General features: G+C 47.8%; 1 protein-coding gene across 1 annotated transcript in view; it reads right to left on the bottom strand.

Annotated features, from left to right (window-relative positions):
- TRPC7 (transient receptor potential cation channel subfamily C member 7) overlaps window positions 1–25,329 on the bottom strand; it is a 250,690-nt gene that overhangs the window by 23,009 nt on the left and 202,352 nt on the right. Inside the window, exons 3-6 of the mRNA XM_068148605.1 lie at window positions 23,680–23,862; window positions 11,275–11,439; window positions 4,140–4,356; window positions 1,431–1,664 (exon numbers count right to left, since the gene is read on the bottom strand). Of these exons, the coding sequence (XP_068004706.1) occupies window positions 1,431–1,664; window positions 4,140–4,356; window positions 11,275–11,439; window positions 23,680–23,862 (799 nt within the window). The remainder of the gene's footprint in view (window positions 1–1,430; window positions 1,665–4,139; window positions 4,357–11,274; window positions 11,440–23,679; window positions 23,863–25,329) is intronic.

Genomic DNA, 25,329 nt, shown 5'->3' with positions numbered 1-25,329 from the left:
GTCTCTGTCCTACCATCAGACAGGAGCATTAGGATTTGCTTGGATAAAGCAGACACGAGCATCAAGTGCATCGGTTGTCTTTCAGCTAAGCCCAGCTCCTGCAGTCTAGTCAGTCAAACATTTTTACTTGAAAAAGCTTCTTGTGGGTACCAGATATGAATCATTGATTTAATCTACTGAAAATGTGAACATTTATATTAATGCAGCTTGTGAGTGTCCTTGGATCAGCTCTGCCTCTCCGTGAAAGAATGGTGACTCAGACCTAGAGCGGGTGCTGGCTCTAAGGACACAGCAGCAAAGCCAGGCTCTAGTTGCAGTGTTCTGGACCAAAGGGAAGGCAGCAGATGGAGGAATTCGCAGGATCTGGTTGTGACATTTTATTCTGGACCCTTTGCATCCTGACCTCACTTTAAATGGGTCAGCTGCAAACCAGAGAGAAGAAAACCTCAGCATCACCTCAGAGGCCATTTCCTTGCCTGGACAAGGAGAGGGACGCTTCAGAGGGACACACCAGGTAAGAGGCTGAGCCAGTGTGACAAGCTCAGGGCCCGACAGTGAGTGGGTGGCTGTGCACCCTGCCATGGCTCAGACCTCGTGTCTCTGGTGCTCCATGGTTCATGTCTGCAGTGATGCCACTTTGCTGCCCCAGATCTTCCTCTCCAGCCCAAGTACATCACTACAACAACCACTTACAACCCCAGGGGGCAAATGGCACTCCTTTGTGCCCAGCTCTCCCTCTCCTGCAGCCCCTCCATGGGCAAAAATCCCCGTGGATATAAAGCTTGCCTGAGATGGCAATGAGTCAGCCCCCAGCCCGGGATGCAAAGCTCTATTCATCTGTGCCTCTCGACGCAAAACCATTTCAGCCATCACAAATAGTGCTGTCAAAGCCATGCCACTGCTTGCACTTCCAAATGTCAGCACTCAGGGATGATACAGGCTCTTCAAAAATAGCTTTTCTCTTGGAGGAGCATCAGCTTAGGGGTGTAATTGGTGTTTGTGTTTCTGCTACACAGGTGTTGGATGTGACAGAGCTGCAGAATGTGTCGACAGTTGGAAATGCAGCTCCAGGCCTGATGCTGCTTCTCCCCCCTCTCCCATTTGGAAAATCAAGCAAGTTCATGCAGCTGTAATTTCAACTACATTCTGCTCTCTCCCAGGTCCTGATTATTTGTTGCTCAAGCTATGTTGTCAGGGTGTGATTGACCTGGATGTAGCCTTAGCTACAGAGCTCAGAGACTGCACGAGGCTCGGCTCTCAAGTCCTCTCTGACTCCCTAGGAAGATGGCTGGAATGTGTAGATCAGAGGAGAACAATTTGGTTGAATGGGGAAAAATAGCACAACAGCCATGGAAACAGCACTTAAAGAAAGCTGCTTTCAGCATCAGCCTAAAAGAACAGGAAGCGTCAGGCAGCAAAAAGCATCTTACCATAAGTGAAGTAAGCAACTTCAGGGGGAAGGGTGACGTTGTTGAGGTCATCGTCTTGCACGTACTGGTCCACGTACTGCTGCGCCTCGCTGGCCTTGAGGAACGCCATGAACCTGGCCGTGAAGGATGCCACGAAGATGGACAGCATCCCGAAGTCCAGCAGGTTCCAGAGGTGCACCACGTACTCCCGTGGCCCCTCCTCCCAGATCTCCTTGCACTCTGACCAGATCATGCCTGTGGAGAGGCCAGAGGGCGTGTAACCAGCAGACACAGAGGCTGCTTCCTGTGCCCACAGCCTACCCTCGCCTGCCTTCTGAGGCACTAAACAAATAACTCCTCAAGTAAAGTGAATTTCCCCAGAATGGTTCATGTCAGCTCCTCTTACAAACTACTAAACTCTTCACACTTATGTTTCCTTTTGTTCAGAGGAAAAGTCTCTATTTCCTCACACGAGTCAATAGCAAAGCAGACCTGTGGTGATGTCAAAGAGAACACAGGTCAGAAACACAGCAAGCATTGGAAATCCTGCTGCTGATCTGCTGGAAGGGATGGAGATTTCCCCTCCTGCCCCCAAACCTCCCTGCTAAGCTGTGCCACTGCAGGTGGTATGGCTTCCTCAGATGTGTGGTAGCGCTGCCCAGCAAAGCACTTCTTCATTTTGTGGTTTAAATATTAACTCTTCCATCCAACTTTATTTCTAATCTTGGTCACCTAATACACCTAAGTCACAGATTAATGAGGAAATGTCTTGAGCTGAGCAGACTGACTAAAATTAGCACCACTCTCTGAAAGGACCACTCCATTGCCCTATCATTCACATCATTCCTCTTGCCAGCAGTGTGGCAAATGGAAATGTAGGGACCACACCTGGAGTCTTGAGTCTGAAGACAGCAACCAAAGGTGTTGCCAAGGTCGAAATAAATCCAGCTGTGTGTGTTTAGTACCCAAGAGTTAGATGACTTATACTTTAACACACAGTTGCTGTCTACTTCCATTTGCCTCTTTAGAAAGCCACACCTTGGCAACTTGTGCTATTTATCTGGAGCATTTACCTTTATTTCATTATCTTTCTATTTACTCACATGTATTTATAATGCCTGTAAGATTTTTGTCTGCCCCCCACACCCCAGGGTGTGCAGTCCACAACCTGTAGTGCTGTCAAAGCCCTGCAAGGTGACACGTGGGGCTGACCGAGTCCCCAGGCCCTCCATGCCAGCTGGCTGCAGGCCACGTGCACCAAGCTTTCACCTTAAGGATGCTGAGCCATTATTTGAAGCTTTCTGTAGGCAGACAGGTGAAATGGCCAGAGGAGATTGCCAGTGCTGATGTAGGCAATCATTAGAAAATCTCATTATAGGGGGAAGTCTGCACAATGAATCACCTTTCTTCTCCCAGAGAAGTGAAAACCTTTGCTTTAAATGAAATGTGTTCTCCTTCCTCTCTCAGGAACTCAATGGGCAGACAGATACCCACTGCCTACAAGGGAAAAATACCTAGCCTAAAATCTAATCATCTTGTCCAACTGCTTTAATATCATGTTAAAAATATATCTTCCAGACTTACACTATCCAGTCTGGCATCTATTCAGCATTTTCTAGCCTAATATCCTGTATGGGATTCTGACTGTTGCAGGCACAGGGAACAAAGCAAGGGTGACCAGGAAGCCATCAGATAGGGCAGCTCTAGCCTATTTTTTCAGGGGAGTTTAGTGCCCTCAGTACTTTTTGGAACAGTGGAATTGTTTGCCCCAAGAGAAGAATCAAAACCATGGTGGTGAGCAAAAATAGATACAGAAGAGGTAGGCAAAGATTCTGCAGAAGTGATAAGTCCTGTTTCTCAAGCAGTCCTTCTGAGCTTGTTTAGAGCAGCAGCTCAGGGTAGCTAACCTGCCAGAAATAAGACACAAGAAGGAATGCATTGGAATATGCCCAGAGCTCCCTGCACGTTTAACTTGTGCAGGTGACAGATGTTTGTTCTCCAAGGGGTCATCCACATGAATCCCTGCTTTGCTGCACAGCTTCGTTTCTTCTAGAAGACTTGGGTGCTGTGCTGTCCTCCCAGCACAGAGGGAGGGCAGCTCAGCAATGAATTTTGTGCCACCCAGTGCTCATTTCCCTGGCAGGTTGTATCGCCAGATCTCACAGTGCATTGCAATAAAACAAAGACCCATGCACCCATTTGGCAGATGAGGAACCTGAAGCTCAGATTGAGCTCAGATTGAGCTTCAGAGTGAGCTAGAATAGGATCTTGTGGCAGTGTAGTACAACAGGCTGATGCCCCCCAGCTCCCAACAGGCACCTGCCAATCCCACATCTCACTCTGCTCGCTTTAGAGCAGCGTCCTGCACCGAGGCTGTGAGCTTCTGTGCTTGGTGCCATGATTAAAGCAACAGAGGCAAACCACCAACTCCTGCAGCATTCACTGTGGAAAGCCAGGGAAGTGAGCATTTGCTAAGCATCATTCAACATTTTCCAAAGCAGTGACCAAGATCAAAGCCATCTTAGATCTTGTTTTAATCAACAAACTGCCCTCAGCCTCTCATTTAGCCTCATGGTGGAGGTTTGGGGGTCCTTTTTTAGGGGGGAGAGGAGAGTTGGGTGGTTTTGTTTGGTTTAGGTTTTATTGCTTTGCCTTGTCACTGGCTGTGATGCTCTTCCTGCTGCTGTTGAATTTCCCTGGCGGGTTTGTAGACAGATTGGTGCTGCTTACCCAATACCCACTTCATGATCAGCATCTCTGTCCAGGAGAACTGAGTGGTTTTGACTCTAAATATTTGCTTGGGGTGGTCTGTGATGGTCTCGTTGGGCAGGTTCTTGACTCCCTCAAACCGATCCGAGGCATTCACCACCAACAGTCCCAGGAAGATTGTGAAAGACACTGCGTGTGCCACAAACTTCATGAAAGGGCTTCGGAGGGTCCGTCCCAGCTGCAAGCAAACATACACAAGATGTAAGAGTAACACTTTTTTGTCCTCCCTTATCCACCTCCTGGAAGTTTATTCCTATAATCAGTTTTTTTCCTCCCTTATCCACCTCCTGGAGGTTTATTCCTACAATCAGTTGCCCAAGGGGAAAAGGATTCACGAATGAACTGGAGATCATGAACTAAAGAGGGGTTAGGTTTGAATTATTCTTTGTTATTCTCTGCATTGCCGTTCAAAGGATGCCCTTTGGAGCACTTTCCACGTGTGGCAGTAACTTACATTGCTCCTTTATATAATCCACTTACAATATCTAACTGTCCTGGGCACGTGGTAAGTAGAAAATGAAGAGGCACAACATGGACATGAGGCATGTTTGTGTGTATCTGCTATAGGAATCTTCTCCTGGGTACAGTGATGGCTTCACTTCCCAGCCTTACATCATTGTATGCTAGAAACTTTCATTAACATTGAGGAGAGGCTGAGGGAGCTGGGGTTGCTTAGCCTGGAGAGGAGGAGGCTCGGGGGAGACCTCATTGCCCTCTACAACTACCTGAAGGGAGGCTGTAGCCAGGTGGGGATTGGTCTCTTTTCCCAGGCAACCAGCACTAGAACAAGAGGACACAGTCTCAAGCTGCACCAGGGGAGGTTCAGGCTGGGTGTTAGGAAGAAATTCTTCCCAGCAAGAGAGACTGGCCACTGGAATGAGCTGCCCAGGGAGGTGGTGGAGTCACCATCCCTGGAAGTGTTTAGGAAGAGACTTGATGAGGTGGTTGGTGCCATGGTTTAGTTGATTAGATGGTGTTGGATGAGAGGTTGGACTTGATGTTATCAAAGTCTCTTCCAACCTGGTTTGTTCTACTCTACTCTCTTCTGTTCTATTCTACTCTCTTCTGTTCCATTCTACTCTCTTCTGTTCCATTCTACTCTCTTCTGTTCCATTCTACTCTCTTCTGTTCTATTCTACTCTCTTCTGTTCTATTCTACTCTCTTCTGTTCTATTCTACTCTCTTCTGTTCTATTCTACTCTCTTCTGCTCTAACATTGAATTCTTCCTGCTTTGATGAGGTGAAGGAAACAACCTCCTATATAAAGATTCTTTACTAATGCTTTCCATATGCTTTGGGATGGTAGTCTTCTCTCCTAATGACTGGAAAAGCTGGAGATTCACTCCCCAGAAGATGAGGATTTATGTGGAGACATCAAGCCAAGAATCAGAGCAGCAGATCTCTTCCCTGTGGCTAGCACTTGTTCCATTCTTCTTGAAGAACTTTGTCAACGAATTCAAATAACACTATTTCCATTCCATGTTTTGCGTGGCCTGAGGAAACATTACTCCAGGAAGATGTCAGAGTGGAAGCACTTTGAGGAGCGCAAGGAGAGATGCCTGTGGTGTTGGACACAGCGGGCAGCAAAGGAAGCGCTGTCCCATGTATGTCCTTTTAAACCATCCCTCAGAGCAAAAGGCACTTTCTGGGTGGTATATTACTCACTGATATATTTCCCTTGATGACTAGGCATCCTCAGAATGTTCTTAATCAAATGACTCCATCAAAAAAACCACCCCAACTTCATAGGAAATAGGAAACTTGTATGAAATATGAGGGACTGAAAAGGAAATTCTCCAAGAGCAGCTTAGTTCAAAGGCGCTCAGCTCTCTGGTCATTGCAGAGCAGCAGACAGTTTTAAAGCAGGGCTCTTCAGCTCTGAGTCTGGTTCTTATTTCTATTTCTCCTCTGAATTTTTAAAATGGGAAACAAGCCTTGTCTTGAGTTGACTGAGTAGTAAATCCTGCTGGAGAATTTGCATGGTTCTGACCAGCAGGAAGTCTTTCCAATGAAGAAAATGGGGGGGGAAAAAAACCCCACACAACATCATATTTCTCTGAGGTCACTAAGGATGTGTTTAAGTGGGTGGATAGTGCACTGAATTAACCTCCAAGTTCCTTTAGCCCAGTCTAGGAATATGATGGCAGATACAGCAGCAAATGAAGCGTGGTAAAAGCAGCCCCAACGCTTGGTGGTGGTGCTGATTCGCTCCTCTCTTGTAAACCTTGGTGTCACTTCCCAACAGCTTTTTATAGCTGGTCTTGTGTGGATTTGTGCTCTGTGGCAGAACTTATGCTCCAGTCCAGAGCTCCTAGTGTGGTGGGATGTGTCTGAACAATGTCCCACACAGCAGCAGCCTCGGTGTTTCCCTCATATGACCTCACAGGGCAAGCACCAAGTGGAACAGCAGCCTGGGCCTGCGGGGCCTTGCCAACGAAGTTGTAAGAAAGGACATTTGCAATCTGTACAAGACTCATTTCTACCTCCCCTTCACTGCAAGAGAAAAACCACTGTCTATTCAACCAGCAATTCTCTGCAAATAATTAGATTTTTTTCCCCCTGCTCTCTACAGGAGCTTTAAAAAAAGAGACCTTAGATTAAAGCCCCAGAGCCTCCCTTATCAGAGAAATAATCCCATGTATTACAGAAGCAAATGAATTCTGGGGGCAATTTCACTTAGTTCTCTGCTGCTTTAACAAAAGGCTGCATTTAGTCAGTTTTACATCAGCATTTTATCCCTTTTATGACTGCAGAAAGCTTACAATATTTTTTTCCCCCCCCCTGAGCTGATGCTTTCCATATCTTCTCAGAACACTGATTTTTGGCTAAGAGCTACAGGAGATCAAAGCCCTGACTGGAATATTCTGTTTAAAAACAGTGAAAATCAATGAAGCATCAATTCCTCCACCCAGCCTAGTGCTCAAGGGCCAGCAGATCTGCTGTCCAAGCACCGTGATGCAGTTAAACTGGAGGTGTGTGGCTACCTTGATGTACTCCTTTCTCAATTGCTGTTCTAAGAGCCAAACTACCATCTCTCATCAAATCAGGGCTGTGGGGGAGTCCCTGGCTGTCCCTGTTCGCTGGCAGGGTGTGACTGCAAAGGTTTGCTCTTGAGGGAGTAGCTCATTCCATGACTCAATGTCCTGTCTGCCCTATAGGGAAATGATCACAGAATGCATTGGGTTGGAGGATGTGAGGGTGTCCAAACAAAAAGATATTAAACATGATATGGGAACAAAGTTTTCCAGATGCAGGTTAATCTCTACTCCAACAGAAAGGGACAAATAAAGATAGAAACCCCATAAAGGAGAAGCTGTTACTGATTTCAGTGTTATGGTTCCAGCAGAGCCATGAAGGAGACTGCTGTAGAAAATCTGTAGAGCTTAAGTGGGGAGAAAATACTCAAGAAGGTAGAAGTGCAGCTTTGGGTGGAAGGAGCCACCCAAGTTTCAGTGCTTAAATGACATTGGGTGTGCTGCAGGGGGGAGCTACAGTCCACCCATCCCCAGCAGGGCTCTGTGGGAGCCATGCCCTGAAAGATGTCTATAAATGATCTCTGTTAGTGGTGCAGGATCTGCAGGTGCACATCAACTGGCCAGAGAAGAAAGCAAGCACTTGTGGAAGTTGTGCTGACAGGCCAGACAGCCCTGCTTGCTCTCCTCATTGTATCTGTGGGCAGCAGGCTGCGAAACTTTCCCATTCTAGCTCTGATTTTCTCTTTCAGTCACCAACAAAAGAAGTTTGGGGCAACAACATATAAAGCAATAGTTCATTTCAGAGTCATGGCTCCCATCAGATGGATGAGTCCACTTAGATCTTGCAGTTCAAGACAGGCTTATGCTCCACAAGTCTTGTCAACAGTCTGTGCATCCAGAGGGGAATGAACCCCTGACAGACACTAAAATTGGTTTCAATACAGACAGCTCTGTGCAACTGAATGAAAAAGAAGAGCAAAGAGTTCAGTTGCAGCCTTCAGTTAATGCTGCCTACCAGAGTTTCAGGGGTGGTGTTTGGTGTGGTGCCTTCCAACCCCCCAGAGCTTTATCACAGAGGATTTTCTGTTAAGGCTGAATGCTTTGGAAACCTATTCCTTGCTAAGATGCATTAGTGAAGGAATTGCTCCTAGGTCTGAATTACTCTGGTGATAAATCTAATACTGTGATACCTAATTCACAACTAACAGGCACAGTGCTGATACATTTTAAGTATGTGATACAGAATGACACTGGTCAGGACAGCTCCTATAAGCAATAATCTACATTACAGTGACTGGCTTCATTTTTCTCACTCTCTTAGCCCAGAAATGAGTCCCTGACCTATGCCTGGCCCTCCCTGCATCTCTTAAGACAGGCTTTAATCTAACTGTAGGAAAGGATTAATTAAATTTAGACAGGATTTGATTTAAGTTAAATACCTTAGCTGATGGTTACGATGGACAAATTATTTCATTACCCAGATGCACAACATCAAATCTGTCTCCATGGCTTACACCCAAACAAAACACTTCTGAAACCGACCAGGACAAAACTGGGCTGCCCAGAGCATCACACCCCCCCCCCTCCTGGCAGCATCACCATCCTGTGCTGCCTGTGTAAAACTCTTTGCAACAACAGCAGAAGGATGCAAGGCTCCAGTCCTCAGCCCCTGAACCTGAACATGGTGATTTGGGGTGAGGTACAAACTGATGGAGGAAAAATGCCTTCATTATGTAGTTATTTCTGTCACAGACACCAATCAAAAAATCAAGCCTCCATTGTTCTGGTCGAGGCAAAGTCAGGCATTGACAGAGCATTCCTGTCTGACAGAACTTCAGATTTGCCTGTGTGATAGAAGGCTATGCATGGGTTTTACAGCCTGAAGTAGAGTAAAAAGAAAGGGAGAGGGAGAGATGAGGATGCACAGAAGGTTTAGTGTGCTGAAATCTCAGAGAGTGCAAAGCCAAGCCTCTCTCCTCCCATGTTTCTGAATTTTACCTACCTGAAGAAATGAAACCCAAACCATCCTCTCAGCCCTGTCTCATTGCTGCTGTAAAACTCTGTGATTTTCCATTTTTTTTTACCCCTCATCTTTTCCCCTTAAATTTGTTTTGGTGCTCCTGATTTAAAATCTCCACTGATGGCTGGACCCAACTGCTCTCCCACCCATTGCTCTGTTCCAGTGCAAGCTCTGAAACTCCGAGGACACACCACACATGCTGCTCTTGGGCTGGTGTGCCAACCCTCAGCACCTTCAACAGAGGTGAAGGAAATCAAACAGCTCCATCACTCCCTGCTAGGCTGAGGTCTGGCACCCTCCATGCCCCAGCCAAAACCACCCACAACACAACCTGGCTTTCTCATGCCCTCTGGGGGAAGCTCCAGAGTCCTGCCCAGTGCTTTAACGGTCTGGGTTGGAAGGGATCTCTGAAGATCATCCAGTCCACCCCCCCTGCAGCCAGCAGGGACATCCCCAGCTAGATCAGGTTGCTCAAAGCTTTGTCAAGCCTGACCTTGAATATCTCCAGGGATGGGGTCCCAACCACCTCCCTGGGCAACCTGTTGCAATGTCCCACCGAGCTCCACCCAATGAAGTTGCATTCCTGGTACTCAAGGAGAAAGTACTTTCCTTAGAGATACCTTAGAGGACACCAAGCCCTAAGCATCTTTTATTATCCCAGGTGTTCTGGAAGGCTTTGCAAAAGGTTTGTCTGATTGCACTGACATAAATCTTTTCCCATGATAGTTTTGTCCTCCATACTCATCTGTGGAGCTGTAATTTCTTGGGCTTGACCAATTTAGGCAAGATTCCTCACTGGCTTTTAAAGGTAGAAGATGCTTTCAGGGCTGACTACATTACCAGTACCAGGGGTCATTCTGAGCAAATTTAAGTACCTATGATAAGCCTCCTGATGAAGACCTCTGCCTCATAGTGGATGCTGTTGCTGGCTACTGCTGCATGTGAAATGATTTTCTCCCCTGCTCCTCTTTTTCCTTCTGTGGCCAAAAAGAAAAGCACTAAAAAGGCTGTTTATCACTCAGCCACACACCTATGCATCTCCACTTGCTTGAGCATCCTCTTTCAGGATGCAAACCTCACTCCAAGTTGCATACCACAGACAACTCAAGCTGTTACTTAAGCTAAAGGCCGCCTGGGCTCCATTGACCTCTAGCTCCTAGTGACACCCTCCTGCTCCATCTGATGCTGTGGGACACAGCACAGCCATATTCAGGTACACAGCAGTTCTCCAAGTTTCATCATCTCTTCCCTCCAAACCATACAGACTGCATGACTACCTCTGGTCATCCCTGCAGCACTGAGCAGCCCCCTGAGGCTTGCCTAAGTTTCAGGCACTTGTGCCCCCATAAAGCTCCACTGACTGAAAATACAGGAAGAAAAGTAAAGGGAAGAAAGGAGCCCTGAAGAAGGGAGAAACCTGTACCAAAAAGTACATCAAAGGAACAAGAGTGTAAGCATCACAGAAAGAGATTGGCCATTGGAATGTGCTGCCCAGGGAGGTGGTGGAGTCACCATCCCTGGAGGTGTTTAGGAAGAGACTGGATGGGGTGCTTGGTGCCATGGTTTAGCTGATCAGATAGTGTTGGATGATAGGTTGGAGTCAATGATCTCAAAGGTCTCTTCCAACCTGGTCAATTCAATTCAATTCAATTCAATTCAATTCAATTCAATTCAATTCAATTCAATTCAATTCAATTCAATTCAATTCAGTTCAGTTCTGTTCTGTTCTGTTCTATTCTATTCTAGCAACAAAAATCATCTTTATCTATTTCCCCTTTTGGCAGTTTTCCTTCCCCCCTCTCCCATGTCGTTATCTCCTGTCCATCTCTACCCTTTCTTTGTTATCTCCTATCCTTTCTTTTGTTACCCACTGTCTCCCCCTCTCCCCCCACTACTCCACCTTTTGTCCCTGCCAAGATGAACCTCAGTCCATGCCTAATAGCTTCCCCTGTTTACATCAAGCAACCCCTCAAGCCTGCTCTGCTCTGGGGCTCTCTTAGAGGACAGCATGGGTCAGCCACCTTACAGAAAAACATGTGACTCCATCCCAGGCCCTGGATATAAATTGCCATGGAACCCCTGCCCCTGAATCAGTTTGTACCTTGCTGCAGGGAGCAATCCAGTAGGCTATGGCGAGGAAGGGCAGGCCGATGGAGACCCCAAAGACAGCCAAGAACTTCACAGCTATAGACTGCTGCCGTAAGCCTGAGAGGTTTTCATACCACATGGTGAGCAATTGCTGCTGGCAGTTGGGATGAGCAACAAACTGTAAGAGAACCAGAAACAGAAATATTAGTAGCACAGCAGAAGGGGATGAGATATCAGGGAAGAACCTGCTGAACCTGGCCAGTGGAACAAGACGAGGCAAGACAAGACTGAGCTGTCTTTGTTGCCCGACACAGCTTGTGGTGGCACAAGGAGAACACTGCAAACCAGACACACAAGACTCCCCAGGCACTGGCAGAAAGTGCTTCACTTCCACTTCTTGTCTTCTCCAGATAAAAGTTTTGTGAGCCAGCAGACTGTGTAGGCCAAACCCAAACATCCAGCAGTGTCTCTGTGGGGAAGTTGGCTCTTGAGGCAAGACAGTCAGAAAAGGAACAGAGGCACTTTGATGGCAAGCTGAAGCAACCCTCCGACAACTTGCTAAAGACATGGCCCACTGAAAGAGGAGCTCAGTTCAGGCTTCTCTGTTCACTGCATGTGCACCCAAAGGGATCTGTCCAGCACAGCCCTCCTTCTCCTGTGAACTGCAAGAGGTCTGGCTGAGATTTTACTGCTTTGAATGCTTGCTCTCAGAGTAGCTTCCACTAACTGGCAGCTCATTCTTTACTGACTGGGCAAAAAGCTGACTGCAAAAGCAGAAGCTGTTGTGCTCTGGCACGGCAAGCACGTTTTGTATCCTGCAACTGAGACTCTTCTTCAGTTTATTGTTCAGAGGAGAAAGAAAAGGGGAGCAGCAGGCAACTGGAAAGGGCAATTGCTTTATGGTGAAATCAGGGAAGAGTTTTATAATAAACGATTAATTGTTTCTTATTTCATATTGTTCTGCAGGGTGATTGAATTTGGAATGTTGCTGTCTTTAATCACAAAGGAAGGTAATTAAAAGGCAAAATAACTGAAAGAAAGGATGAAAATTAGCTATGTTGCTAATGCAGCTGATTGCATTAAGCAGAAGCAAGGGTTTCATTTGTGGGGTTTGAGGGTGAATAAATGTCCTGAGGAGGGGGATGAAAAACCCTCCACTGTCTCAGAGGGCAGAACTTTCTGGAGGGGAGGAGGAGGAAGAAGGGTGAAGAGGGAGAGAAGAGAAAGGCAGAGGCTACACTGGGGCTTTGTGGCTGCTTTTGCCCCTTCCTGTCAGGGTGGACATAGACTCATTTTGGCTGGAGAAGCCCTTTAAGATTGTGTAGCCCACGGGCCAGGTCTGGCAGGTGTCCCACTGCCCTGCCTCAGCCCTTTGGGCTGCAGGAGGCTGCTAGGATTTCAGCTGCAGTCTGTATTTTTATTGGGCCTGAAAAGGAGAGAAAATTCTAACTGTGCTTTTGCAAGCGTGCTCAAGTCGGGGCTTTAATGGGCTCTTTGCTGGGTGTTTGCATAATAACAAACCCGTTACTGTGAGTGAAAACGAGCCGTTCATTGCTGGTGCAGAATGAAATACAGTTGCACAGTAATTAGGGCTGGGGTGGAATAGCACATTTCCTTCTGGAGCAGCACATCAGCAGCTATTTAAAATGTGCTTCTTCAGATGAATGAGGCTTTGGGGTCTGCATTTCTCAACAAGGGGGAAAAAGAGAGAGAGAAAATAAGACTTTACCCTTTCCACTGAATAAATACATCAGTGAAGAACTTTGTTGGCTCCTTTTAACCTCTTCTGTCTTTAGAGCTTTTTCCTGGCAATGTTAACATTTCAAAAGTCTTTATTTTCAGCTGCTTTCAAAAACAAAAGAGAGAGAGATGATCTATAAATCATCAGTCCTGGTCCTTCTGAGCATTTCAAGTTGAAGGTCAAGGTGATGACAGCAGAGCTGCAAGGAGGCCTTTCCTAGTGCCCAGTGTTTGTGTTGGGGCTAAAGCTGCTGGGGCTCATCATCGCTGTGGCAAATGGAGGGAAAGGTGAGGTGGAAGGAAGCTAAAGAGCAAATTGATCCCCCTTGGAAATCTGATTTGCAGATATGATGAATTCAACAGCAATTGTGGCAATGCAGGGGAGGGAAAATTAGGCTGGGAGGTGTGCAGACCTCTGAGATGAAAGGCCAAAGCAGCAGCCCTTGTAATTGTGCACTGCATTATGAGAATTGATTCAGACAAAGAAATTCAGTTGTCCTTGGCAATGAGACAGTCAAAGACTTTGGCTGGTTGGCATTTCAGAGGATTCATCAGACATTTTAATCTCTTTGGTTTGCTGGTTGGTTTGGTGTTTTTTTTTTTCCCTCCACTCTGTCTGGGAAGAGCTACAATGAAAACACAAATACAGGAAAATGGAGAAAGCAATTGCCACAAAGCCCTGATCACTGGAACAATTCATTGTGTACAGGGCAATAAAGATTGGCAGCACACCATAGAGCCCTGATGGTGTTCATCTTACTCTGATTATTACAAAGATGAGGGGGGGAAATAAGATCAGGATAAGAAAGATGAGAGCCTGAATGAGCTTGGAGCTGTTATTTGCTTAGAGCCAGCAGTACAGTTTTTCATTCTGTTTGCTCCCTCAGATATTAATGAAATACACAGAGACCCTTGAACAGCACCAGCAACAGCTCAGAAACTGAGCTGAGCTCTCCTCAGAGGCCTTACAGAGCCTCCCCCCCCGGGAATGGGCACTGACCCCACGCTAAAGATCACACTCCCGCTTTGCTTGGTGTCATAGGCACAGAAAGGGAGAGGCTTTGAGACAAAAGCATCAAAGCAGAGTGCTGCAAGGTGTGATGAAAGTGGTGATACAGTAGATTGGATCTCAGAGGCTGCAATGCTGTAATGCTTTTTCAAAGTTCCCATTCAATGTTATTTCCCTGCCCTCAGTACAGGAAAATGAGGCTAGGAAGCTTTCAGAGGCAAGCTGTGGCTGCTCCTGTGCTGCATCCCAGAAGAAAGGAAAGGTAGAAGGCATCAGGATGAGACTGGCGTGGCTGGGGCTGTGCAGAAAGGCAGGATAGCCCTGACTGAAATGGAAGCACCAGCAGTGGAGGGAGTTGTGCAGGTCCAAAAGGCCATTTAAAAGCACTAAGTGCAGAGTGAGTCCCCTCCAAGCTGACAAAGGGACCTGGGAGATCAAGCCAAGTGTTTGCCAATGCTTCAGCACCAGGACTCTGCAGTGGGAGCTTTTCTGGTCCCCTGGTACAGGGATCCCAGTACATGGCAGTGGCTTTTCCTTAGAGCATGCATCCCTCTGATTCAGGAATCAAACTGTGCTGCCCTCCAGCCCATCAGCCACACAATTTTTATTTGTTTTTAGGTTTGATAAAGGCTAAGAATAATAAAATGATGGCTCAGTCTGAAGAGGCAACTCCAAGAAGGAAGCTGCATTTTTGAAAGACACTGAGAGCCACAGAAAAGTGCTGACACCTCCAAAAGCCACAGGGGATCAAAGGAGTCAGATGAATGTTTGCCTAGAATATGGAAAAAAAATCTCTCAAAGCCTGTGGTGGGAACTGAGAGGGCCCAAAGGATCTGTTTCACACACAGAAATAAAGAGGATGTCTCAGAGACCATTGTGGAGCTCACATTGAAAGATGTCTTTGTCAGGCTGCTATCTGATTTGATGTAGTTTATCATGTCCATGTGCTGTGGGAAAGCACTTCAGAGCTCTCAGGGCAGGGAGGATTTGCTCCTCAGAGTGCTTGTCCAGAACTGCAGGAGTTTCACTAGGCAGAAAATAAAGCACCTTTGTATCTCTGTAACTGCATAGGAAGTTACAGCTGACAGGAAACACTGTGACAATAGAGAGGCTTTCATTTGTCTGTTTTCTGTTGTTTTGGACAGAGAAAGCTGTGATGAGGCCCCTGGCCACTGCTGCTGCTCAGTATTGGCACTCCAGTTGCCAAAGCTGTCAGTGGTTGGGCACTGTGCTTAAACCCTCTGCCCAATGCACCCCATGATCCCTACCTGAAGAGCCTCTCTCTTATTCTTGTGGCACAGAAGAGATAAGCTACAGCCAGGGGACGAAAAAGGCAGTGCCAGACAATGCTCACACATCAAAGAGAAAAAGGAAGACAATAAAAAGATATCCACCTTGGACAGATAAAAAGCTGTTAGCAGAAATCAGGAAGCTTATTGGAAGAGCGTTGAAAGGCAGAGGTCAGCCTCAGCTGATTGGAATTAATCGTGCAGAACAAACCCCTGCTGCCTCTCTTTTATTGCTGCAATAATTCTAATTCCCTTAGGAGTACAGAAATCCACCACTGAGGCAAGAGAGTGAACCACTCAGACAGCTTCATCTTGCTCTGCCAACACACCCTGCATGCAGCAGCCAGGGGCTGAGGTAGGAAGGAAAAACCCAGCAGTGAAAAGCCTTCAAACCCCTGAGTGCCAGAACTAACACCACCAACTTGTGCCTCCTGCTCTCACAGGGGTACTCCTCTTGTGTCCCCACCCCTTCTCTGTAAGCCTGGTACCAAATGCTGGACACCCTCAGCAAGCAAAGGCTGCAATTCAAGTGAGCAGCAGCGTGCTCAATCCCTGAGAGCTGGAAGAGCAGCTGCAGAGATGGATCTTCAGGACAACACTGGGAACGTCAAGACAAACTGGCGGGGCAAGGACAAACCACTTTTCTTTCCAGCCTGTAGCTGTGTTCACCCCTTTTGAACAACCTTTCTGCCTTCATTATTAAACACTTGTCTTCCGACGTGGCTCATCACCTCCGCAAGCCTGCAGCGATTAACATCTGCCCGCAGGAGCCCCTGCTTGGGTGAGTGATGCTTCCAAGGCTGGAGAGCCCAGCCGAAAAGCCCTTTGGATGGCTCAGCTGTCACCTCGTGCCTCTGAATTACAAAGGGAAGTGAAGGAGCAGCAAGTGGCTTTGTGCCTGGCTTTTCCCCTTCTGCCAGGGGTGCCGCCAGGGAGCACAGGAGCACCGCTCCATCGGGGATCCACACGCTGGGGAACCTCACAGTTGTGCTCTGAAAAGATCATTGAATCACAGGATCACAGCTCACCGCGGGTAGGAGAGCTTCACCCTGGCACAGCACCCATGCAGACATCCAAATCTGAGCGCCACTTCGGCTCTCAATAACTTTAAAACCTCAATCTGATTAATTTTTGAGGGGTTGTGCTCATCCCCATCTGACTTTCCATCCAAAAAAGGCATCTTAGGAGTTCTGCTGCCTATGAGCAGAGAGACGAAGCCAAAATTGAGGGCAACTGAGGTCAAGTTGATAGCAGACCACATTAATTGATCTTTGCTAAGAGAATTTCCTTATTAATAAAGATAGTTTTAATTCTTTTAACCTGCAGTGGCCATCCATGCAATGGGGCTGATGTCTTCCTGTGCTCCCTTGGCAACGTCTTGATGGACATCTGAGAGCCTGTGGCACTTTGCAGATGAAAATAATTAAGTCTCCTTATTACAGTAACTTGGGAATATTGCAAGCACTGCTTGGGATGGTGAAATGAGCCTTGAGAGGAGGGATGCAAGGGCAGGAAATAACAAAATGAGACTCATCTTGGAAAAGAAAAGCAATTAAAGCGTTTGGGCAAGGGGAAATCGTCAGAGCCACAGATTTTTGACGGAGGAAAGAACCTTGCTAATGAAAGACTTGGAGGCACAGAAAGACTTTGTGTGAGGAGGAAGGGAAGTGACTCCTTCCCTTCCCAATCCCTGGCAAAATGGCTGTAAATTCTGGTTTAAACTTGTGTAAAGAAAACCCCCATGGGCAAGCTTAAGAGCCCAGGCTGCCCACGGTGTTTCTGCTCTCCACACAAAGCTTACGTCTGTAGAGGACTGACTGGCTCTCCAGGAATGCAAGCAAGAAATGCTTCTTCCCACCAGCCCAGCCCAAGTCATCACTGACTCCTCAAGACCTCAGTTAAAAATTCCTGAAACTAAAGAGTGGGATATTGAGACACTTGAACGTGTCCAGAGAAGGGCAACAGAGCTGGGGAGAGGCCTTGAGCACAGCCCTGTGAGGAGAGGCTGAGAGAGCTGGGATTGTTTAGCCTGGAGAAGAGGAGGCTCAGGGGAGACCTTATTGCTCTCTGCAACTCCCTGAAGGGAGGTTGTAGCCAGGTGGAGGTTGGTCTCTTCTCCCAGGCAAGCAGCACCAGAACAAGAGGACACAGTCTCAAGCTGCACCAGGGGAAGTTTAGGCTGGAGGTGAGGAGAAAGTTCTTCCCAGAATGACTAATTGGTCATTGGGATGTGCTGCCCAGGGAGGTGGTGGAGTCACCATCCCTGGAGGTGTTCAAAAAGGATTGGACTTGGAGCCATGGTTTAGTTAGTCATGAGGTGTTGGCTGATAGGTTGGACTTGATCATCTCTGAGGTCTTTTCCAACCTTACTGATTCTATGATTCTGTGACAAAATTGGCCAGCAAGCAAATGCAAAACATCAACTTCCTGGAAGTCTTTTTCTCCTGAGGAGGTCTCACATTGAGATGGTAAAACATAACCCTGTCCTGCTTCAAGCTATATCTGTGCATGTTACAACCCCTGGAGTACAGAAAGATTCATGTTCATCCCGTGGGATATTCCTAAACTGAGTTTTGTTCCAGAGAAGTGAAAGCTTTCCAGTGTCCCACACAGCTCTGAAGGTTGTGGGCTTGAAAGTTTCCACTTGAGTTACCAAAATGCAGTTCCCAGTTGTGTTAAGGCTACTGCTCAGGCTGTGTGCCAGGGGGTGGGTGGTGTGCCCTGGTGTGCCCTCTGCTGCTTTCTCCTCCAGCAGTCCCTCCCCAGGGCACAGCACTGCAGGAATTCCCAGGGTAACTGAAAACCAGGAGCACAGAGAGCTCGCAGAGCTGTAGCTACCCAGCAGGGCAGGTGGCACAGACCCACTCCTCGCTCTCCAGAAGGAGGAGGTCAGGACTTCTGTCCTCCCTTGGCTTCTCCTGCCCTCTGGTCTCTAGCTTATTTTCTCCAGAAGGAGGAGGTCAGGACTTCTGTCCTCCCTTGGCCTCTCCTGCCCTCTGGTCTCTAGCTTATTTTCTGGTGCTTCTGATGCAAGCATCAAGCTTGTCCAGTTAACCTTCCCAAGGATGTGCTACAGCTGAGCTCTGCTGCAGCCTCTGCATGGGGCAGTGTCTGGTGCTGCACTTGGGGAGAGGCAGAGCTGCCTCCTCAGCAGGAGCAGGGCTGCTTCTCTTGCCCATTCAGGGACTAACCTTCTCTAGCTCCCATGTGGTGTGGAAATGATGCAGCTGGGGCTCTGTTCAGCAATGAGAGGACTCCAGAAGGAATGTCACGAACAAGATATTGTGCAGGGTACAAGCACCTGCTCTGAGCAAGTGAATGGGGAGCGCAGGTTGCTGTAGCAGCAGACAATAGCTTGGACTTCTCATGGCCTTGAAGATCTGAATTGCACAACCAATGCAGTGAAGAGCTCTAATCTAATCCAGCCATGACTATTCTGTTTGGAGCATCCTCCATATGTTAATTACTAATAATGTAGTTATGAGAAAAGTTCCTGTTCCAGCTCTCTGTTAATCAGGATTTACACAGGCAGCTGGGCTTCTGCTTAATTCTTATTAATTCTGTTTTATTTGGTTTCCTTCAAACCCAATTTGTGTGTCTTACTGCTAATTAAATTAGAGCTGGTGAAAGGGAAAGGTGCCCTGGCTCTGTGAGGGCTGTGAACGGAGCTGCTGAGAAACCAGAGGTGGGCACTCAGCACTGGCAACTGAAAGAACACAGAGATGCTCATTCTGACACTGGGCAAGAAGGAGAATGAGCATCACCTCCTGCAGAGGAGCAACAGCTTTGGACCTAAAGGTACACTTTGACACATGAGCCTCCTGGGAATGTGAAAGGAGGACAAGAAAGCAGCAGAACAGTATAGACCACAATGAGAGCAGACAGCAGGAGGGGTAAAGCTGAGCTGTACCAGGAACATATCAAACCTGCTTTTCCCCACTCTTGGCTGTCTCAGGGAATAGCCTCAACAGCCTCTCTCCTGATGTCTCTCACACCCTGGCTTGATGAAAAATGACTCCACATACAGGCACAACATGTGCTGCCCTTATGCTTCCAGTGCCTGACTGAAAACACCTTCACAGATTGCACTGGGCTGGAAGGGATGCTCAAAGCTCATCTTGTCCAACACCCCTGCAGTGAGCAGGGACACCTCCAACCAGAGCAGGCTGCCCAGAGACACATCCAGTCTGATCCTGAGTGTCTCCAGGGACAGGGCCCCAGCCACATCCCTGGGCAACCTGTTTCAGTGTCTCACCACTCTCACTGTGCAGAACTTCCTCCTGATGTGCAACCTAAACCTCCCCTGCTCCAGTTTCAAACCACTGCCCCTCATCCTAGCACTCCAAGCCCTTATAAAGAGTCCCTGCCCAGCCCTTCTGTAGGTCCCCTTCAGATTCTGAGATGCAGTTACAAGCTCTCCCCAAAGCCTTCTCCTCTCCAGGCTGAACAGCCCCATTTTTTCCAGCCTGTCTCCATAGGTGAGGTGCTGCAGCCCTCTGCTCACCTTGGTGGCCCCTAGTCATGGATGTTAAGTAACAATTTTCAACAGGAGTTATTCCTGGCAGATTTGCATCCGAGCAAGCCTGCTGCAGGCACTGAGACTACTGATGTGGCCATGGGAGGTCAGAAGCTAATGGTAGACACAGACCTGGTTAAACATCAAACATTCCTTACACGTGCAGATACAAATGCAGACATCTGGTCAGGGCACCAAGTGAAAGGAGTCCCACATGACACCTACTCCTTTCTTCTCTTTTCTCCAAGCATCCTTCAAGCTGTCCTGCCTAAGATTCTTCTTGCTGTTGATGGGAAAGAATAGATAGGAAATACTTTGGGAGCTTAGTGCTCCTTTAGAGAAGAACATCTTGATTTCTCTGGCTCATCTGGAGCTTAGTGAGCTGGAGAATGACAAAGTGACCATCTGAATGCTGATGCTAATGGCAGAGGGGGAAGCAGAGTTGTAGGGACAGCTGTAGTCTCTTCATTAGTCCTCCTTTGCCAACTTCCAGGATAAGATAAAACGGTGAGCACCACTCTGCCTGTGGTGATGTCTCTGTCTGTGGTGCCAAGCCTGTGATGGAGCCCTGGAACAGGCTGCCCAGAGAAGTTGTGGAGTCTCCTTCTCCAGAGCCTTTCCAAACCCACCTGGATGCCTTCCTGTGTGACCTGCCCAAGGTGATCCTGCTTGAGCAGGGGGTTGGACTCCATGACCTCCAGAGGTCCCTTCCAAACCCCACCTCTCTCTCAGCTATGATTTCTGTGTCATTCCAGTCCCAGAGCACAGCTGAAAACTGGAAAGGTCTCCGTGTCCCTGGGGCTGTTTCTGGGTGAGTTACAGCCACCCACACCTCAGCACCCAGCCTTGCCCTGGGCAGGCAGCACTGTCAGCCCAAGTGCTGGGGCCTGGGGGGTTTGGGTGCTGTGGGTAGGGGTGTCACTGGAAGTGCCTGCCTTGGGCTGCCTGTCACGCTCAGATGTGACCTGGCTTACACCTGTGAGTCATTGCAGCAGCTTCCAAGAGATGATTTGAAATTTACAGAACCTGTTAAAGAATTGATTTGGTAAAGTGTGGATCATAATCCACCCTCCACCTCCTCCCTCTCTATTATAGACTCTGCTCAAAACCAACATCGATTGCAAAGCAGAGGGTTTGTATACAGAAGGCTGAACATCTCTCAGCTGGAGAAAGAGCACATGCACCTGAAATGTGCTGCCTCTGAAGGAAATCATGACTGTGCTACCCTAACACAGCCTCTCTGTTGAGCAAGTGTGACAAATACCCTAAGTCTCTGCCTGTAACCAAAGCCATTCATCTGAAGGTCTCCCTGCCTCCCACCAACAGAGCTCTCTCACTTTGGAGCTAGCAGTCAAATGCACCTCTTGCACGCAGACAAGATGCTGCCTGCTGAACAGGATGCTCTGAAAAGTGCTGGCCTGAGACTCACCACAAGGTTGATGAGTCCTCAGGTTTGTGTTCTGTCACCAGGTTAACAGTTACTAGCAGTGAGAGGCAAGTTGCTGGGCTCTGGAAAGGGTGCTCAGCTTCCCTGGGTGTAGGAAGATATTTGGACACGAAAAGATGAACTGTATATGACCTACCCCAGATGCTTTAGGTTGTGTTCATGCATTGTGCTATGGTGCACCTACAGACAGTGGAAAAAATGCATTTTCTGGGCTCCCCAGTTCAAGAGGACAGGGAACTACTGGAGAGTGTCCAGAGGAGGCTGTAAAGATGCTGAGGGGACTGAAGCATCAACATGAGGAGGAAAGGCTGAGAGCCCCGGGGCTGTTTAGCCTGGAGAAGAGCAGCCCCGGAGGGGATCTGAGCAATGCTGATCAATAGTTAAAGCAGGGTGAGGGGAGAGGACAGTGCCCAGCAACAGGACAAGAGGTAAAGGGCACAAACTGGAACCCAGGAGGTTCCATCTGAGCATAAAATAAGAATTCCTTCCTTTGAGGGTGCTGAGCCCTGGAGCAGGCTGCCCAGAGAGGTTGTGGGGTCTCCTCTGCAGAGCTTCCAACCCCACCTGGACCTGGTGGTCCTGGGCAAGCTGCTGTGGGTGCCCTGCTTTAGCAGGGGGGTTGGACTGGATGATCTCCAGGGGACCCTTCCAGCCCAATCAGTCTGGGATTCTGTGAGAGGAAGGAAATATTCCTCTGAAACCAACTAAGGCAGGATGAATTTGTTTGGATAGGCACATTAGCTAACAAGAGCTTAGCTCCTGCTAATGGCCTTGGTGTCTGGAGGGAGGCAGAAATATTCTGAAGGATAAACAAGCAAAATAACACAGAGGGCTTAGTACATTGAAAAGGCTCTGACCAAGACCATGACAATTCTCAGCCCACAGGTCACTGGGGTCTGTTCCTTGGTGAGATGCTATCAGTGCCCTTTAGATAAAGGACTCCAGAGCAAGTTTGACCTCCTGTTACCAAAGCAACAGCTTCAACAACTAAACTTGACCCAGGCTGTTGAAAAGCATCTAGGAGTGAGCTGAGATGTGCACAGCTTTGGTGATGCAAGGGTACAGAGACACAGCATCCTAGGAGGAAATATTTGGCTCCATGCTCTGTGCTCCTGCACGACAGCAATGCATTTCAAAGAACAGTTTGAAGATTCTCTTTAATTAATGGCTTTCATAACAGGAAAAGACCTTCTTTAGCCAGCACAGCAGCACAGTCGAGAGGCAAACTGGAGCAGGTGGTGGGTTTGGGAGGGGAAAGGGAGAGCAGATGTTAGCTTGAAAATTTGGAACCCATAGCAGGAGCCCAGATTCCATCAATGTATATTGTAGGAGCAATTAATTGGGACCACCCAGGCCTGGGATTTGCCAGCATGAAATTTCCCATTCATACCACAGGCTTCTGAAAGGATGGATCTTGGTTTAAAGTACTTCTAAGAGCCAATCAGTCTTTATGTTTTCCCTCAAAAGCTACATTTTCCTCCTGGCTGGTAGATTTGGGGGAACTTCAACTCCCAGATTATGGATCTAGAGCTGTAGGAGAATGGAAGCTGGGAACCTATCACTTCTTATCAGTCTTCATCTCCAAACCCCCTACATTAATTAGAAGTAGATTTTGATCTAATCTGAATAAAGACTTCCCCTGTTAAAAGCTAAATTCCACTTCCCAACTACTGCAGTAAAGGGACTGGAGCTGGGCAGAACTGCCACTTTTGTGTGTGTCCTTTCTGTAATGTTCAATGGAAGGCTGTTTCTGGTGGTTGCAAGTGGCTTTGGAGAGTGACAGTGTGGCTCAGAACTAAAGGGTCAGGGGGCATTTGAAACCAGAGAGATGAGACTTGGCCTGCTGACTTCAGTCAGGCTGCAGAGCCCAGGTATTGCCTCAGCAGCAGCAGAAGATTCAATCTGAAGGAAGGACAGGTGTTTTGGGAATGGTGAGGATCTGGACTCAAGCCTCTGCTTGTACAACTTGTGGCCAAAGCTGTCACAGCACCTGCTAGATCCATCCCTTACCTTCATGTAAATCACAGTGATCCATCCATCCATCCATCCATCCATCCATCCATCCATCCATCCATCCATCCATCCATCCATCCATCCCCCCAACCATCCATCCATCCATCCATCCATCCATCCATCCATCCATCCCCCATCCATCCATCCATCCCCCCACCCACCCATCCATCCTCCATCCATGTCTATCAGTTTAACTGCCTGCTGTAAGAATCCCTCTCAAATAATGTTCTCCATGTTAGAGCCTGTGAGAAAATGCAAATTAAACAACCCCCCCCACCAAAACTCCAGGGACAGTCCTGCTCCCACTGAACCCTGCCTTTCATTTGCTATTTTCCAGGTGTCATCCATGGGAAACAACTTAGAGGTGAGGATGCATTCAGCAGGGACTCCAAGCAGCAGCTCACCTTCTTGACCTCGTATTTAATAGCAAGTTTGATCCTGCTCAGGCTGGGCCGGTGGTGGTCGGGGTACAAATGGATGTTCACATCTCCGTTCAGGATAGCCTCCACTTCTTCAGTGTCTCTGCACAGGTCCAGCACCCCCACAACAAAGTCCTTGCATTGCATAGATAGCTTCCTGTAGTCATTCTGAGGCAAAACAGAGACAGAGGGGTTGTTTAATTGGGCATTTGGCAATAAACCTCAAATGAGCAAAGCAAAACCAAACCCAAACAAACAAAAAACCCAAACCACCAAAAAAATCACCAACCCCCCCCACAAAACCCCAACCAACCAACAAAAAAAGACCCCAAAAAGCCACAAAGGAGTAAGAGTAAGTTGATCAAAGCCAGGTTACCTCTGTAGAACTTCTGGCTGGGGTACTGAAACCCCAAATAGAATAGAATAGAATAGAATAGAATAGAATAGAATAGAATAGAATAGAATAGAATAGAATAGAATAGAATAGAATAGAATAGAATAAACCAGGTTGGAAGAGACCTTCAAGATCATCATATCCAACCTATCACCCAACACCACCTAATCAACTAACCCATGGCACCAAGCACCCTGTCAAGTCTCCTCCTGAACACCTCCAGTGATGGCGACTCCACCACCTCCCCAGGCAGCCCATTCCAATGGGCAATCACTCTCTCTGTGTAGAACTTCCTCCTGACCTCCAGCCTGAACTTCCCCTGGCGCAGCCTGAGACTGTGTCCTCTTGTTCAGGTGCTGGCTGCCTGGGAGAAGAGACCAACCTCTGCCTGTTTACAACCCCCCTTCAGGTAGTTGTAGAGAGCAATAAGGTCACCCCTGAGTCTCCTCCTCTCCAGGCTAAGCAACCCCAGCTCCCTCAGTCTCTCCTCACAGGGCTGTGTTCCAAGCCCCTCACTAACTTTGTTGCCCTTCTCTGGACTCATTCCAGCAAGTCAACCTCCTTCCTAAACTGAGGGGCCCAGAACTGGACACAGTACTCGAGGTGTGGCCTAACCAGTGCAGTGTACAGGGGCAGAATGACCTCCCTGCTCCTGCTGCCCACACTGTTCTTAATGCAGGCCAGGATGCCATTGGCTCTCTTGGCTGCCTGGGCACACTGCAGGCTCATGTTCATCCTACCATCAACCAGCACCCCCAGGTCCCTCTCTGGATGGTTGGGGGGATGGATGGATGGATGGATGGTTGGGGGGATGGATGAGATGTCATCCAGGGTCTAGCTGGCTCTTCACAAACTAACACCTCCAGACTTACTTAGCAATGTTTCTACCAGCAGCAGCAGAGCTCACACCGCAGCAGAGCTCACACCATAGCAGAGCAAGCTCCACAGAGCAAGTCCTGGACAGCTAATTATGAATTAGAAGGAACTACAAGAACTTTATAGGGAAACTTTGACTGTAAGCAATTGTTTGATCTCTGTCCCCTGTGCTAAACAGAGGTCTTGGTAGCAGCCTGAGATTTACAACACACTTTTCCATTTGCACTCCCTGCTAGAAACTCTGCCTTTAGAATTATTATTTGTTTCTTTTTTTTTAATTAAATGTTAATTGCAGGAGCTTCACTCTGGTGCAGTAAGTTGGAGCACTGCATTGAAATGAATGAGCTTCAATTGTAACACCAGCC

The sequence above is a fragment of the Melanerpes formicivorus genome, unplaced genomic scaffold, assembly GCF_026170545.1.
Source record: "Melanerpes formicivorus ecotype bairdi unplaced genomic scaffold, bMelFor1.0.p_v2 SCAF_2, whole genome shotgun sequence".
NCBI classification, from domain to species: domain Eukaryota; kingdom Metazoa; phylum Chordata; class Aves; order Piciformes; family Picidae; genus Melanerpes; species Melanerpes formicivorus.
Note: the sequence above shows the minus strand (reverse complement) of the source record. Positions and strands in the feature narration are given on the sequence as shown.